Raw genomic sequence first — 12015 nt, 5'->3', positions numbered from 1 at the left:
TCTCTGTATTTAAAATAATCTAGATGTTATAATACCATATGACAGTAGTCTTTTGGCATTCTCACATTTTTCACTTAATATTTTAAAATAGGTAAGCAGGTAGGAAATATCCAGTATGTGCTAGATGCTTTTAATGAATCATTATCTTACTTATTATTTGATTTATCCATTATAATTCCAAGTGATAGACACGACACACAGCTCAATTATGTGACTTGTTCGGTTTCATAAATTTCAGTCTAGGTGTTTTGAATTTCCACCAGAGTTAAGATTTATTCACAAACTCTTTTCATTTACATTATAAACATTTATAAATATTACAGTCGTTGGATTTCCAATTTCTGTTAAATATGGTTACCTTAGTATCCTCCACCAGCTCCATTGAACTCAACCTAACTCAACGTAATCCAACCCATCCCAACTTAACCTGACTCACCAAGCACCATGACCAGCATCTGGGTTGCCTTCTTCTCCCGCAGTGGCACTCCCCGAGGTTGCAGGGGGCCCAGCTTCAGGGATGTCGACAGCCTGCCATTACTGAGTTTTCGAACCTCTAAGCTGAGCTTAGGTGCCATGGTGGGGCTGAGGGAGTTCCGAGTCCTCCCCTCCCTTTTCAACTCTCCTTCCCCTTCTTGGAAGCCTGGTCTTCCCAAGACAGTATCTTGGCAGATGCTGTAGTAGCGCTTCAGCTCCATGTGTGTCTGACCAGGGGAGAGGGGCTGTAGGTGTAACAAGAGAGGGTCCTGACATTTCTGGGGATATTGTTTATCTTCTGAATGTTCCTGAAAGAGAAACAGAATGCAATGAAGGAAGAAGGAGCCATCATTGTGTGAAACCTACAGAGGGTGCCTCTGAGAGTGGTGGGCTCATGGGAAGTGAAGGTAAACAAAATCTGCTTCCGCCTTTACAACTCAAAAGCACCTACCACATAAAGAACATTTGAGAATCACAATAATCCCTGGAGGAGGGCAGAATACAATTATAGCCTGGCCTTTTTAAGGTAGAATGACCTGGATACACAGAGGAAAATGTTAAATGGCACCATTGAGATGTAAGCAGAAAAATCTGGAAAGTGGGAAATGATAAGGCAAATGACTCAGTTTCTTCAACAAATAAATTGCAGTGACAACACCACCACCACTCACCAGGTATGGGTCTTATTTGAATTTTGATTCAAATAAACCAACTATAAAAAATCTGTAAGACAATTGGGGAAATTTTAACATTGACTGGATATTTAATGATAGTAGGGAATTATTATTAAATTTTTTAGTGTGATGTGGTATTGTGGTTACGTGTTTTATGAAAGAGCCCATATCCTTTAGAGAGCCTTAGAGAAATATGTTTGGCTGAAATGTTGTTATGTTTGAAATGTGCTTCATAACAATCCAGTGGGGCTGTGTGAATGTAGGTGGGAGTGTAGTTGAAAGAAGACGGGGCCATGAGTTGATAATTGCTGGAGCTGGCTGACGACTACTGAAGGCTTAGTTATATTTGTCTTTCTACTTTTTTAGTTTTGAAATTTTCAATAATAAAAAGTTTTAAAAACCCAGGATTTTCATCTTAGCTTCCTCCTTAGTTGATGCATCCTGGGCAAGTTAATTAAATGTCTCTGAGCCTCATTGGTAAAACAGAAAATAAATGAAAAGAAACAGGTTTGGGATGAACAGACTCTGAGAGTAGGAAACTGAAGATATGTGAAAGTTTCTGGTATTTTGGGAGGACGTGTGTGTGCCAACGTCTGAACTTCTTTCCATGTTTGAAAAATCAGATGCTGTGTCAATCTTGAGTAGAAGGCAGGACTCCCCAGCACCCTTAGCAAAGCCATAAAAGCCAGATATTCACTTTCCCCGACCTCCCCACTGGGCAGCTAGAACTCTGGTACCTGAATCAAGCCCAGCCAATTGGAGATTCGCACCTACAACCTTGAATTAGAGCTCATGAAGCAGGGAGACTTCAGAATTCATCTAGCAGTGGTGACAGTCAATGTTCAGTGTCCTAGGTATTTGAACCAGATTCTTCCTTAGGCATGAACAGTATCTTCTGAAGCTGTTCTTCAGCCTTCTCGTTGAGTCTGAGCTACTTGATATCCTTCCAGTAAATTCCTTTTTTACGTAAGTTAGTCAGTGTCAACAACCAAGAACTTTCACTAGTCTCTCCTTAGTTCAAGGAATCATAGTTTTCTAGACACACAGGGCTGGTACACTGTACAAACTTAGAAACATTGTTGAATAAATGAATGAATGTAAGTGGGCTTCAAGATTATTTAGTGTCTTAAAAACTGTGCTCCACAGAGGTGTTTGTAGGAATTCTATCATAACATAGTTTTTTTTAAATTTGGTTTTCATTTTCTAATAATTAATGTAAGTATACCATGTTTTATCTGAATGACCATTTGTAACCAAGATTATATTTTATGATTGAGCTGGCATCTTCTAAAAGATGCATTATTTCTGAAACTAAAGGACTAGGGACAAATTTTTGGGAGTGCTTATGAAATCTCAGATTTGGGACTTCCCTGGTGACCCAGTACTTAAGAATCCACCTGCCAATGCAGGGGACATGGGTTCTATCCCTGGTCCGGGAAGATCCCATTTGCAGCGGAGCAACTAAGCCCGTGCGCCACAACTACTGAGCCTGCACTCTAGGACCTGCGTGCCGCAACTACTGAGCCTGCGTGCTGCAACGACTGAAGCCTGTGCGTCGAGAGCCCATGCTCCACAACAAGAGAAACCACTGCAATGAGAAGCCCATGCACCACAGTGAAGAGTAGGCCCCGCTCGCTGCAGCTAGAGAAAGCCCACACAGCAACGAAGACCCAGCACAGCCAAAAAAAAAAAAAAAATTTATGAAATCTCGTATTTGAGAACACTGATCTAGTATAGCTTGTCTCCATTTCACAGATTTGGAAATTCAGTCATGTAGAAGGAAAGTGATTCTTCCAAGATTCTATATTGATGAGTGTACTTTTCAGCTCTCTCTGCAAACTTTTATCACCACCTCCATGACTGACATGAAGAAACATTGGATTGCGTTGGATCTGCCTGGCAGAGCCCTCCACTCCCAGATGGCAGGACAGAACCTAATTCTCCACACTCCAGACAACGCCAGCTTCTTGACTCTTCCATCTCTCCTCCATAGTCAACGGTTTTCCTTCTTTTGGCCTTGGAGCCTTCTTGGACTTTAAATCTCTTATCTATTAAAAAAAATCGTTTACAGCAAGAGTCTGTAACAGCTACATCCGGCCCATGTAAAAGTGGTTAATTAACTATACGGAGATTAGACAAGGCTTAGACATTCATCATCATGGGTTTTTGAAGCTTCGTTCCTAATATTTACTTGGCTGTGGAGCTCAGGGAGAGGAATACTGGTCTTTTATCTAACACCTTCAGGCTCCATGCAGCACTTGGCTTTCTTGGGGCTGGTTTGAATTGGAAGGATAAGAACCAGGGTGACTATGAAATTGTCTCAGTTTTCCCCATATTTAATAGCAAATACGGCACTTGAAGGTTTCCCATTAGTCTCCCTTTTCGGCGTTTCTTGGATCTGCCCATGTCTGTTTCAGCGATGCCCTGTTTCCTCTAATGCAGGTTGTTCTGGATGGTATCTTCACAACACATCCAAGAGTCATTGGCTCTGGTCATTGGGATCTACCTCAACAGTCCTATGCTTTTGGAATATTATTTGATAATGCCTATTCTGAAGCTCAAATCAGGTAGAGTCTCAGATCTGTTATTTATTACAGATGCAAGTGTGAGCTTGGCGCTAAATTTGATTTTGGGGTGGAAGCGGAATTAAGTCGAGCCAATGACTTGAGAAAGGGTCTCTTATTCTTTTCCTACAGTCAAAGGCATGGCTTACTCACCATTTTCCCCATGGCATCTGATGGAAATCTGGCCCTTATTGAAAAACTGTCACATAGGATGCAACCGTAGCCAGGAAGACTAGGGTGGGTTGAAGGAAAAACAGTTGTGGGTTAAGCTCTACATAGTTGGGCCATATAGGTGACAATGCTTTGAATACAGTGTGTTCATATCCTCCGTCTTGGGTCCTGACCTCCTATTTCGCAGGGGCCAATAGTTTTGCTCTACGCAAGTCTTGGGACTTTGAGTTCGAGGTTCTGATTCTCATTCAAGTCATTATAGGTTGATCTAGACATCCAAAGTGTACCTTCCTTCAACATCAAACTCAATTCTTACTCTATGAAGCCTTTCCGGAGCATACTGACCTTTATCTTCTCATAACCTCTCCAGCATCTAGTATTTAGATGCTTAGTTGTCTTCATCTCACATTTGGCAAACGTCCCAGTCAGTGTTGGGCTGCTCATTAATTTTGGGTGGAGGTGTGTTTTATCGGCTTGTCTAAGATTCTAAGCTACATGAAGGCAGAGGCTGTATAATATTCCTGCTGTCTCTTCCCTAGAAGATTGCAGGTGATTGGTATTCATCCATTCATGCTTCAAGTACACCTTGAAGCATGTGCCAGACACTGGAATGAGCAGAATTCACAGCCCAAGCAATCAGAAGATTTCAGTGACCTTCCTTTTCAGAGCCTTGAAAGACCTAGTAAAATGTGTCATCAGCATCTCCCATTCCCTCATCTGGTTAGTGCCTCAACACAGAGGCAGATCTAGAAAGGACAAGAAGTTTCAATGGACCCCCCAGTGATTCCTGATGTAATGATCTGGCCAAAAAGTCATTCCTGGAAACCCGGCATCAGCCAATGGTAAAGCTACCACACTAAAACTTCATACCTGTGTGACATCTGAACAGCTGGCCATTTAGGGGCAATGAAAGACTTTGAAGGGGAGCAGAAGAAGCCCAGAAGCTATCCTATCATCTTGCTAAGTCAAGTGTGCTCTAGGGAAGACTATCAGTGCACTTTTGAGATTTGATTTCCTACCTTTAAAGCCTAGCCAATATCTGCAGATTAAAAGGTGGGTATCAGATGTGGGTCCCCGATGTGGCAGAACAGGCAAAAGCATGCACTGCTGGACACAAGGCTGGAGGCCACGGGGCTGGGTGTTGTCTTCCTTCTGCCCCTCCAGGGTGCTTACCTGTTGGGGGAAGCCGGGCCTGACGCTGATGCACTGACTGTTCTGTCGAGTGAGGATCCGTTTCCGTCTCCTCTGTCTCAATACCACGTAGATCCTGGCATAGACGAGGACAGTCACTCCAAAGGGCAGGTAGAAGGACACCACTGAAGAGTAGAGGACAAAGTCAGGGTTGGAGATGGAGCAGATGCTGGGGTCTCCTGTGAGTGAGAGAAGGGGAGAAAGCAAAGTAGTTGGCCAAGTATGGGACTTCGGTGGGGAGCACAAAATATGACCCCACATCATGTATGGTGTCTCCACCATCGAATCCACAGTGGAGCTTCGAGAAGCACTGGCCAGTCCCACCTACCCCCTCATCATGTCCTGGTCTATGTGCTGCCTCCTCCGTGGAGGCTTCCTTGCTTGATTTTCTCAGTCAGGAGTGACTCTTACTTCCTTTGTGCCCCACAGCCCTTTACTGTGCAATTAGCACACATGGCCTGATTGTTAACTCGTGAGGGTGCCATCTCAGACACCTACGTCGTCCTCTCGCTGAGAGTAGGAGGTCTAATTCATTCCGATGTCACGCACAGTTCACTAAAAAGAAAATTTACCGATGATCACATGCCAGACACTGCTCTACAATGGGGCTGCAAAGATGAATAAGACACAGTGTCCTCCCTTGAAGGAGCTCCCAGTCTAGACAGACAGACGATCCCTTCCGTATGCTGCGCTAAGCGTCACAGAGGAACGCGGCCTGGGAGGCGGGGGTCGGGGGGTGTCACAGAGCAGCAGAGCAGAGGCTCCCAGGAGGGATGCGGCCCCCAGAAAAGGGCCTGCCTGTGTGGAGGCATCAGAGGGTCGTTGCATGCAATGAAAGAAAAGAGGAAGGCTTCTTTGCTGAGAATGCCAGGTCCCCGGTTTTGAATCTGAGTTGTCGGGCAGGTGGTGGCTGAATACAGGCAAGTCTATTTCTCGGCGAATCCCAGTACTGCTCAGGGTTGAGATGGGAAAAGGGCCAGTAAACGTACTGTCATCATGGGCAATGTGAATCGAGGCACATCCTTGCTTTATGTCCTGAAACGCTCCTGCCCTTCCTCCTTAGGGGGCCCTGCAGCTTTGTCTTCTTCACTAGCAGATGTTGAGACCCTCCAGTAGCCAGAGTAAGGCCTACAACTTGCCCCATCTTGAAAAAGAAAGTGGAAGGAAACTAATATCTTCCAGGTGATTCCAAGGGCTTTAGACACATTATCTTACCTAATAAATGTGCAACATGACGTAGGCAGGTGCCATTACCGTCTCTATTCTCAGATGAGCAGACTAAGGCTTAGAGCTATTCAGTAAGTGGCCTAACAACACACAGTCTGGATGTGTTCCTCCAGTCATTTTGACCCCCAAACCAATGTTCTTTCTATGATTTTGACTCTCCACTTCCCTCTACTATTGGGACACGACAAATTTGCACTTCGTCCTGTCAGCAACAGGTGTTGGCACATCCAGCCAATCTTAATAAAGGGATGGGCATTCTCCAACCCAAACTCTGGCCTCGGAAGATGCAGCCTCAGATGTGAACTGGTGGGGAGAGGGCCGTGGCCACATGGTCCCCTCATTCTGCTTCTTGGTCTACGGAGGTAGGTAGAGGCCAGGCAGCCTGAAGTGGGAGACCCAGGTCTCCATTTACTAACTGTGTGACCTTGGGCATGTTACTGAACTATGCCAAGCCTCAGTTTCATGTTCTGTAAAAGAAGGACAAAAATATTGTCTCATGTAATGGTTGTGAGACGAAATGGTAACTATTATTATTATTTGTTCTTTACTATTATTTATTATATACTTCCTCTGAGCTTTTTGAACTTGAAAGGGAAGGTATCACTTGGAGTGAAAATTTGGAGAGAGACTTATAGGGAACAATATTTGTGGGGGAGAGAAGGGAGCAACAGCTAAGAATTAAAACAAAATGAACAAGAAAGCATGTATTCAGTGCTCAGTCAGGCATTTTAATGACGGCACTGCCACCAGAATCTTTATGAGCTACTCCTAATTCTCTGATTCTCTTGGTAGGGGGGTAAAATTCAGGTAAAATTAATGTCATCTCACCAAAGCCTATATCATCATCTTTTAGGAAATGGCTCATAAAACTCTGAACAGTGGTCACCAAAATGGCATTTTCTGGTCTTCTAGGGGAGTGGGGTTGGGAGTAAGGATAGGGAGGCAGCTCGAGGTCTTTCTGAATCTGTAAGGAGCCATGCTGGCAGTGATCACCCCTCCCCTGCTGTCAGCTCCCCTGCTGTCAGCGTCTGACTATGATTGAAATGCCTCCTCTAATGAGGAGGTACCTCAGCACGTTTTGTAGTGAGAGGGGGTCAGAGGGGTGGCAGGGTCACTTTCCCCCTATTCGTCTTGTCACCATCCTTGGTGTGCTAGATAGTCCCCATGCGTCTCTGCAGATATATCATCTACCCTTCTCTATCCTCCTCTGGGCTTTGGGAGGCTGACCTCTATATTTTATATATTAACTACTACATTTAAAAAGCCAGGAGCCAGAGTGGGCATAGTATGCTTCCATTTGTGTAAACATGGACACACACACACACTCACATGTGTCCATGCACGGGTGTGTGTATGCACTTGCTTCACGCGTGGTGTGCGGGATCTTAGTTCCCTGACCAGGGATTGAACCCATGCGCCCTGCAGTGGAAGCTTGGAGTCTTAACCACTAGATCTCCAGGGAAGTCCCGAGCATTATCTTTTAAGAATATGGGTGTTCACTTCTAGGGAGGGGACAGGGGGACTGGCAATCTAGGGTAGAAGGGAGACGTACAGGTAAGTCTGTATATATACCTCATTATACCTTATGTTTTATCATGTGCAAGTATTTATTTTTCCATTAAAAACACTGAATATTGAAACGTTGAAATATTGAAAGGATATGTATGAGAAACAGAGTGAAGAGAGAGCACATAGTTATTTCGAAATCGCTGATCAATGATCTTCAGTATACAGTCCCTGAACCTGCATTGTCATCCCTTCCTTCCTTCCCTACCTGAGAAACAGCCGCCTGTCCTTAGACAGAGTTTTGCAGCCTCTCCCAGAATTTCTCCATGTTATGCGCCCCGTGAGGCCTGTCAGCAGGCAGAGTGATGCTGGAGGCCGTTGGGCAGTGAATGGGGCCCTGCCCCAGCCTCCGCCAGGCCTGGCCTGGGTGTGTGTCCTGTGGGCAGTGCAGAGTGAAACAGCACACACGGCCAATTCTGAAAGCTTCTCTCTGCTGAGTCCTGAGGAGGTGGTGAGGGCAGTGAGGCCCCCAGGAGCTAGGCTTCCCCAGGAGATGAGGTGCTTTGTCTTGATTATTTAACTGAAAGGGTAGTGTGCTGTCAGCATAACAGTTATTGAATGCATGAATACATGAATGATGAATAAATGAGCAAACTGTACAGATGAACATTTTCCATAAACACATCAGCGGTCGCTAGCTGGAGCATAATAGGGAAGGCCAGGAGGCTACCCCCCATCCTCCGCGACTGGGATGTTTATCCCAACTAATCTCAACAGCTAAGGAGGAAAGAATGATGATGAGGACTCATCCACTGACTCATTCAACACAAGTTTACAGAGCGCCCGCTGTATTCAAGGCGCTGTGCTCACTAAATATCTTACGTGGGCTAGCCTGGGAACTTGAGTCCCACAGTCATGTGAATGGCAAAGTCAAAAGCAAGTTGAGTTGAGAGATTCATGAACTTCTAGCTCATTGAAGGATTTGTCCTCAATTTGTTTCCAAAGACAGGAGATCTTAATGAATTTGATCGAGGAAGAACCTAGTATTCTCTTTGTGCTTCTCAACCAAGTCCCCCTACCCCCAGATGCAGGGTTCTGAAAGCCAGGTGAGGCGTTCTATTGCTAAAATCTAAATAGCCCTCCTCCATTTCTTTGTTTCAGAGGAAAATTAAGTCAGTTGGTAGGACTTTCTCAACTTTAAGTTCTTCTGCCCTTGAAAGTTTCTTAAACCCTGGTCACCAGCTACTGCTTATCCATTCTGGAATTTTTAATAACCCAATAGCTATCTGATTTAACAGAAATTTAAATACTAGTTATTTTTCTTATCTGTAAAATAAAAGGGTCAGGGATCTTTCAGATTTCCTCTAGTACTAACACTCCATCCTCTGCTGCTATCAGGGGCTGTTGATGATGTGATATTTGGCTCCTGACTGCTGGGTCTCTGCTGGGACCTGGGGCGACACGGGTCAGCCAGGCCCCACAGTCCTGGAACTCTCTGTGACCCAAGATCCTGCTTTATGTGTGCATCCAGACATGCATGTCATTCTTTTTCGGGCAATAAGAGCAATTCCAAGATAGAAGAACCTGAAGTTCAACTTTCCTCTACGTTACATTCTCTGACAATTCAGAGTCCCACGTGGCAGCCCATTTCCTTAAAAGAAGAGCCCTGCCAGAAAGTTCTGTTTTGTGTTGCACCTCATGAAAGTCCGGCCACTGCCAATATCAGGTGTTGTTGGCAGTATCCTGCCCTTTTCTCCTTCTCACAGGAGGAGCAGAAAAAAATGGCCAAGAGAAGTCATTTATATTGGGCTTTTGAATGAACTTGGGAAATTCCTTAGAGCTGTAAGAGGTGCTGGAGGAACCCACATCTATCAAGATAATGAAGCTTTGCTGTGAAGGTCAGACTGAGGCAGAGAATGCCAGTGGGGCTTCTCTGCCTTGAGTCCTGCTTACGAATTCCCTGAGAGCAGAGCAAGGACTACCACTGTTTAGATATCCCTTGGAGCAGGGGCATAGTTAAATTTTGAGGCACAGGAACTTTTCTAATACATAATAATAGTAACAACAATAACACTAGCTAGTATCTACTGGGCTTTTACAATGGACCTGACACTTGAGCACAATACATGAATACGTGGAGAGCCTACTGTAGCCTAATTAATAAATTTATAAGTAAGAGACAGAGAGAGAGAGAGATGAGAAAGAAGTGAGCCTATACGTGGTAAGTCATGAGCCTTTTTTGCCTTCTCAATTCTATATTTGAAAATCCTTTTGGAAAGATTTTTCTGAGTTTTGTTTCTGAAACAATAATGATCTCACTGGTGGCAACAACACTGCATTAGGTCCTCATTCTTCTTCACTTTATATGTTGACTTTAACTGGGAACTCTGTCTTATGTCAGATTTTGACTAAGTGTTACCAGGTGTGTGTGTGTGTGTGTGCCCGCTCGTGCACATGAGAAAGACCGCCCCTGCCAGCCTCTAAGAATGAGGAAGAGGAATCACTCGGCCCAGCAAAAGTTGGTGGGGCTTTGCTGCTGGCCGGGTTAAGGACTGCCTTGGTCTAGCAGTGGCAGGAAGTGGCCCATACTACAAATTCCAACTTAGAAGGCATTTTCTCATAGAAACATGGATATAGAAGGTGGCTTAGTTATCGGACTAACCCCCAAAGCACCTTTAGACTCATTGAAATGGTATTTGAGCGCCAGAGCCAGCTTCTACAGTCGTGTTAGAGAATGTCGCCTTGGTGCATGTGCGTGCACACGCATGTTTGTGTTTATAACGTGACATTGGTGACTGACAATGGGAAGCATTAAAGAGTAACGCAAAGACAATACCAACATATTTTAGGAACACCCTGAGTTAACCAGGCACATCTTTGTTGGATAACTTGGCTACTTAACCTCTAATGCTGCAGAGAAACAAGCCTAACCTTGAGCAGGTGATATGTGTTTGGCACATCTATGGATGTTATCCCAATTTAATCCACACTTACTTGTAAAAGAACTCTGTGAAGGAGGTAGAGTGGAGTTATAACATATGTAGGCTTAGATTCTAGAGTCAATGAAAATTATAGGGAGTCAAAATTCACCCTGAATCACATATAAAGATACGCATGGTTTGATTACAACCCTGAACAGTAATAAGTAAAGACTTATGACACATGCAGTAATATGTCATCTATTATAAAGAGTTCAACCTAACATACAATTTTAGAGATGAAGTTGCTGGACTTACTTGTAGGAGGCCATATATAAAAATAAATATTGAAAACTTCCTAACTAAATACATAGACCTAGTCCACATACTTGATTTTGTTCAAGTTTATCCTGTGCTATATTGTTATCCCAAATTTATCAACAAGGAAGCTTAACTTAGAAAAGTGAAGTAGCTTGTTCAAGCAGACACAGCTGTTAAGCGGCCGAACTGGAGTTTGAATCTAGATTTTTCTGACTCCAGAGCCTCCGTCTTCCTAAATGTATTTTGACTTCTAAATAATTGACCAGCAAATGACTCTTTGAAGACTATATATAAGTGAAGATTTGCCTGTATTTATATGTAATGTGTCACCTATAATATATCTGTATACACATAAGTACACAGCTACGTGACTTGTACATATATACCAGCAATTCATGAACCTGGAACATAGTAGGAATTGAATGAATCAATTCAAATGGAGAAAATAAGGAATCCAGATGAACACTAGAACATGAGTCAATCAGTTCTCTCTTAGTGAACACTGTTTATTTTCAATACCTGTAACTATACTATATGTGCTAATAGTTTCCACTCAACACGTGAAATTCTTGAGGCTGAAAGATGGTCATGGAACAGACACTGAAGGCACTGTGAGGTGTCAGTTTGGATTGGTGTCATATCTAAAATCCCAGACAACTCAGATATACACATTGTTCATCCATTTGTCCGTCCACCCATCCATCCATCCATCCATCCCATAGAAGATGTACCATGTGCCAAGCACCATGGCCAAAATTTTTGTATATTAAAAAATATAAAATACATCCTCCAGTAATTTAGGAATTCATCCTAGTTCCCAAACACCAGAAATGATTTTTATTGAATAAAAAGTTAGAACTGTATACCCTACTCCAGGGCTTTCATGATATGTTATTTTGCATTGTAAATCCATTACGAATTACCATCTTTTCGTTAGTAAACTTCACCTGAATTATTCATATAGCATAG

The 12015-nt window shown here is 43.6% G+C and overlaps 1 protein-coding gene across 2 annotated transcripts in view; it reads right to left on the bottom strand.

Annotated features, from left to right (window-relative positions):
• DRD3 (dopamine receptor D3) overlaps positions 1-12015 on the bottom strand; it is a 36048-nt gene that overhangs the window by 900 nt on the left and 23133 nt on the right. The window contains exons 4-6 of one of the 2 annotated variants that reach the window (XM_065876260.1): positions 5057-5253; positions 584-719; positions 437-484 (exon numbers count right to left, since the gene is read on the bottom strand). In XM_065876260.1, coding sequence (XP_065732332.1) covers positions 437-484; positions 584-719; positions 5057-5253 — 381 coding nt within the window. Of the gene's footprint in view, positions 1-436; positions 720-5056; positions 5254-12015 lie in introns of both variants that reach the window. The other variant, XM_065876259.1, reaches the window with a different exon arrangement.

This window comes from Phocoena phocoena, chromosome 4 (assembly GCF_963924675.1).
Source record: "Phocoena phocoena chromosome 4, mPhoPho1.1, whole genome shotgun sequence".
In the NCBI taxonomy this organism is placed as follows: domain Eukaryota; kingdom Metazoa; phylum Chordata; class Mammalia; order Artiodactyla; family Phocoenidae; genus Phocoena; species Phocoena phocoena.
Note: the sequence above shows the minus strand (reverse complement) of the source record. Positions and strands in the feature narration are given on the sequence as shown.